Source organism: Cavia porcellus, unplaced genomic scaffold (assembly GCF_034190915.1).
Source record: "Cavia porcellus strain 051 isolate PalLab524CR breed Dunkin Hartley unplaced genomic scaffold, mCavPor4.1 scaffold_11, whole genome shotgun sequence".
Taxonomy (NCBI): domain Eukaryota; kingdom Metazoa; phylum Chordata; class Mammalia; order Rodentia; family Caviidae; genus Cavia; species Cavia porcellus.
In genome coordinates, this window is record NW_026947494.1 from 7,134,815 (window position 1) to 7,140,050 (window position 5,236).

At 47.2% G+C, this 5,236-nt stretch overlaps 1 protein-coding gene across 1 annotated transcript; it reads right to left on the reverse strand.

The window, feature by feature from the left end:
- Nucleotides 1–1,368: 1,368 nt before the first annotated feature.
- Nucleotides 1,369–2,256, reverse strand: LOC134478180 (taste receptor type 2 member 1-like). Its single transcript, XM_063258671.1, has 2 exons — nucleotides 2,033–2,256; nucleotides 1,369–1,600 (listed from the first exon to the last, which is right to left on the reverse strand). The coding sequence occupies exons 1-2, from the start codon at nucleotides 2,254–2,256 to the stop codon at nucleotides 1,369–1,371; spliced, it is 456 nt and encodes a 151-aa protein (XP_063114741.1).
- Nucleotides 2,257–5,236: the final 2,980 nt, after the last annotated feature.

The window sequence follows — 5,236 nt, forward strand, 5'->3', positions numbered from 1 at the left end:
GACTTCTCCGTTGATGTCACCACCTTTAGTCACTGCAGACTGTGCAAAACCCCTGGGTTGGCTCTGAGGGACTCAGGGTCAAGAGGACAGTGCTCAGGCTGGGGCTCCTCTCTGAACCACTAAGCACAGTCCCTGCAGGCACCAGAGAGAGGCACTGGAAGCCATGTACAGGGGGCTGCTCCACTGTTCCCTGGGGAATCAGATCCAATCCCTGGAGAGCACTCTGATTCCCACAGCCGGGAAGACACACGCACCTCCACATCTTATGAAGCACTCCTCTGTTAGGCTGGGATTTGAAGAGCAGATTGCGAATCCTTACTACTGGTGATTTCACAGTTTATATCATCACACATGAACCAAAATTTGTAACTAAAATAAGTACATCTTTTATTTCATTAACTTGCATGAAATCAAAGTGTCTTTGAATTTGCTTTGGAAACATGCATGAAATTCTTAGTTGCCAAAATCACCTGTGGACCCAACAGAAAACACATGTCTGAGATCAAGCACATGGAGACATCTCTAGCCCTCCCACCTACTGGTACTGCCTCACTGGGAAGAGAAACCACGTGATATGAGGGCCAAATTGCCAAGCACCATAGGAAGGTCAGGCAGTCCAGTGCGCAAATGCAGAAAGAAATCTTTGCAAGCTACTGTCTGTCCAAGATGCACAATTAGAGGGGATAGAAAAGGAGCTTTCACATCTCAACTCCTCTCTCTCTCCTCTGCCTCCTTTCCCTCCACGTGGCAGCCTTTTTACACTTGCTAGGCAGTGTCATCTTACGATCTAGGTTATTTAAAAGACTGACACAGGGAATACGCTCACAGCAACTGAGAAAGACTCCCTGTGCTCAGCTTCCTTCAAGTCCAAGAAAGGCTTCATTGTTTGTGAGTCCATCAAAGAGGACAGAAGTCACATGCAGATAGAGAAGGGATGAACAGTCAGCCCATTTGGGTCAGATAAACCTTAGAAAACTAGACATCTTACCACTAGGGGCACTAGAGCCTGCTGTGTGTTTCAGAGATCACAAATAAAAACACGTGCTTTTCTCCTCCTTCCATACCTTCAACTTGGAGAAAACGACGGTTTTCAGTCAACTTGGAAGACATCATACACAAGGATCCCTGTACTGTTGTTTGTCATGCAACGTGGCAGCTCCATATCACAAACAGAGCTCTGACATAGATGCAGTCCACAGACACTGATTGTATTTTAGAAATCAAAGTCACCATTTTGAAGGTAGAAAACCCCTAGAGCAAGATGCTTCAGGCTGGCTGGGCTATGATGATGCACAGAGTGTTTATTGGGTGAATGAGGGGAGACAGATCCATGGCCATCCAAGCACATTCAACTGACCCAAATCCTTCTCACTGACCACAGAGCAAGAACCTCTTTGCACTTTGTTTCAGCTTAGCATTTCCTAAAATTAAGATGACAGAGTGAATAGATGGGTAGATGGCAACTGTCAAGGAGCAGAACTCAAAGAGGAAGCTTCCAAACTGCAACGTTTGAAACATGAACAAAATGGACATCATATAATGGGAGAAGTAGAGGATCAGGAAGGACAGGATGGACAGCAGGGCCCTGAGGGGAGCTCTGCTGCGGGGATCACGGGTACCTGGAGACATGGCTCTCATCCGCCAGGTGTGTCTCCCCAGAGTGACAATCAAGACCAGAAGAGCAATGAGGAAGACGAGTAAAGGCACCATAAAATGAAAAATCAAAACAGAAGTGGCTGCACTCTCTATTCCCATGAGGTGAGTTGCATTTTTGGAGAAAAAATTAAGCATAACATTTTGGATAAGATTCACTGATTGTTTTTCATGGAAACCACTCATGATGAATGAATACAGTGTGGACCCCAGGATCAGGCATGGCACCAACTTGGAAATCCTCCTCTTCAGCCAGAAGAACATAGGATGTGAGATGGTGGTGATCCTGGCACAGTAGAAAACACCAAGCCATGTGGCCAACCAAAGACCCCAGTCACTCACAAACATAAGAACTGTGTTAAGCTTTGTAAGCACTGACATTTTCACGAAGGAGAGAAGAACCAGATGTGAGAGGATGATGAGCATCTGCAGAGTAATCCGTGAAGTCGCCAGGCAGGAAAGGAGCAGGTCCAAAGGAGCCATCTGTCTGTGCTTGATGAAGTCCACCACATTCACCACCACGATGAAGCCGTTTGTGAGGACCCCAGTAAGAAACTGTGTCACTACTATAAGAAAATGGATGATGAGATGATGCATTTCCATGCTGGGACGAGGAAACTCAGTCACTTGCTTAAAGATGTGTAGATGGTCAGACACTTTCAACTGTTTACCTTCTCTGGTCTTCTTCAGCTAGAGCAGGAGCCCTTGGAGGAGCAGCTTTCTAATCATGAAGGCAGTAGAGTAGGAGGGCGGTGTGCACTTATTTATATCACACTTTCCCGATATGGTTCTGAGACATTCAAATAAGGAAGAGATAGGCGGGAATAATTTGTTTGTTGCTAATGACTTTTGCATTTTGTACTTCTGCTTATCTTTCCTGGTCACCATAGGCAAATGATGGAACTGGATCCCTTTATATGAGTGCTAGAAGTCTGCTCACCTGGAGAACAGCCAGAGCCCCTCAACCTGCATCTCCACCATGGGTAACCAGATGTTTCACAGCTGAGAATCTACTGTACATTATCAAGATAGTCCTCAAAAAGCACTTTTTAAAATCATCACATCCACTACCATTATGGTCTAGGGCCAGCAATGCACACTCCCATGTAGTGAGCCTCTTATGAGCAAAGACTGAGGACCTCTGAAAATTTAAAGGCGTTTATAATAAAATATACAGGATACAACACAAAGTATCATTCAACACAAAAGCAAGACAATAAGCACAGAGACACTGGAGCTCACCACAGTGTGAGGCTGAATGGTGGCGTTAATTGTTGGGAGATATTTAGAATTCCAGTGTTCATGTTTTTAATATCCAGATTGTGGCAAAACTCCTATTTTAAATATGTGCTTACAGTGTAGGATGAGACATGACCCCTCAACAGAGGAAAAGGCCCCAGCCCTTTCAGAGGGTGGAAAATGTAGGCTCTGTGGCGATGAGCACCCTCCGGTCTCTGGACAGCTTTGCAGTTTAGAGTTGATGGCCTCTAACTTGTGTCCATAGCAGTTACCCTCATCCTGGAATTTCTCTTTTGTATGTAACATCTGCCAAACAACCTGCTCTGGAACATTCTTTTACAGCTTGCAAAAGGAAACCCCTTATCCACAAGCCCAAAACCCAATCAATCATTGACTCTCGGAAGGGTGTGACAGAAACCCACCCCACAGAACAGGACCCTCCCCCAGGTTGGGTATGACTGTATGTCTCCCTGCTCTTTCCTCAGGGTAGCTTCCTACTGTCCCCTGCAGTACCCTCAGGAAATGACCCTGGGCTTTGCCCTGGCCTTCCGTTGCTCCCCTTCCTCTCCTCATGTAAGGCAGCAACCTAGGGAAGCTACAACTGCTGATCGCCGACCCAGACTCCCCAGATGCTGCAATAGAAGCGCTCAGACTTAGACTTGTCAGGTGATGTCACCACCATTACTCACTGTAGACCGAGGAGGACTCCTGGGTCAGGCCCTAGAGGATGCAGGGGCTCACTGCAGAGTACACAGGTTGGGGCTCCATTCTAAAACACAAAAGCCTGTCTAGGCAGTCCCACTTCGGGAAGAGGCTGCTTCCCAGCTCAAACTGTGTTCCAAAGCCCTCTTGGAAGCCAGGCTGACTGCACACCACACTGAGCTCCTGAGGTCCTGAGCTCAAGGCATGGAGGGCAGGTGGACAGCACAGTAAGCCTCTGGCTGAAGTACTGGTACTGCCCAGGCCTGCCTTGTCCTGGCTCCTCCTGTCTCCTTCCTGCAGGCTGTGGAGTTCCCAGGAGCACAGGTTGTTCTTGCTTGTGGTTTTGGTGCCAGGGCCGTGCTGCATCTACTTCCAGGTAACAGGGGAGAGAGGGCAGAGCATCCTTATGCCTGCTCCATGCCTGGCACTCTGCTTCTGAAGTCAGCAGGGTTCCTCATGGGCCCACCTGATGGCTCACCCCACTGCAAACTCCCCCAGAGTTTCCGCCTTAAAGGACAGAGTGATTTAAGTTCCTTCCTTCTCCTTTCCCATAGCGAGGAGGAACTTCAGCACAGACACCTGGAGGGTCACTCAAGCCACGTGCAGACCGCAGCCATCGCCATGAACCCTGCTCACACCCTGTTATGTTCTTCCTCCTGTTCCCCCCTTTCTCCTCTTTCTTCCTTATTTTATACTATCTTTTATTTCCTTTTCCTTTTTATTTCTTTCTCATTTTTCCTTCCTTTCTTCTATCTTGCTTTCTCTTTTTTTCTCTGTCTTTGCCCTCTCCCCCACCCCCGTCTCAGTCCATTTTAATTCTGTCTTTCCTTTCCTTTTTGATTCCTTTGGTGTTGGAGATATAACTTGCAGTCTTTACACTGAGCTACATCTGCAGGCTCCAAACGATGAGTGTGATGGATGTTTTCCTCCGTTGCTGTGTGTGCCCAGGCTAAGCTTATACTTGCAGTCTTCCTGCCTCAGCCTCCCAGAGTGCTAGCATTAGCGGCATGGGCTACCACGCTTAAATAACAGGCCCCATTTCTAAAAGTAGAAGATATGGGCTGTGCCAGGAATAGACAGAAGTCCAACTACTGCTTGATGAGATGAGGAAAAAAACAACTGGGCAGGGCTGCTGATTCCAGATAAAGAGGGCTCCAGAGAGACAAGGCTGAGATGCTTCTGATTTCAAGACAGAGCAAAGAGCACTGCACACAACACCCAGCAGCACAATGAGAGGTCACATTTGTGCAAGAAATTTATTTCTAGGGAAACAGGCAGCGAAAATGTCTTTAGAATGCTTTATTGTACTTTGTGATTTTATTTTGTTACAAATTATGCTAATGCTACCTGTTACAGGGGTAGGCCTAGCTTCATTCTTACGTTGTTATCCAACGCTCTTTGAGCAAACATCCACAAACTGGAATCACAATTTAGTATCTGAGAAAGAAAGTTCCAGGAGAGTTTTGTGACTACAGATTTCTTCCTGAATGGTCACAGTTGCTTTCTGTCTCTGCCCACCTGCAGGACACACATCCCGGGTTCACAGAGCAAGTGTTGGCTGAGCTGCGGAGGTGAGAAGGACACGGTGCGTTCTCAGGGCTCCTTCCCAACAGGAGCAGTGATCACCTTCAGGACACGGGTG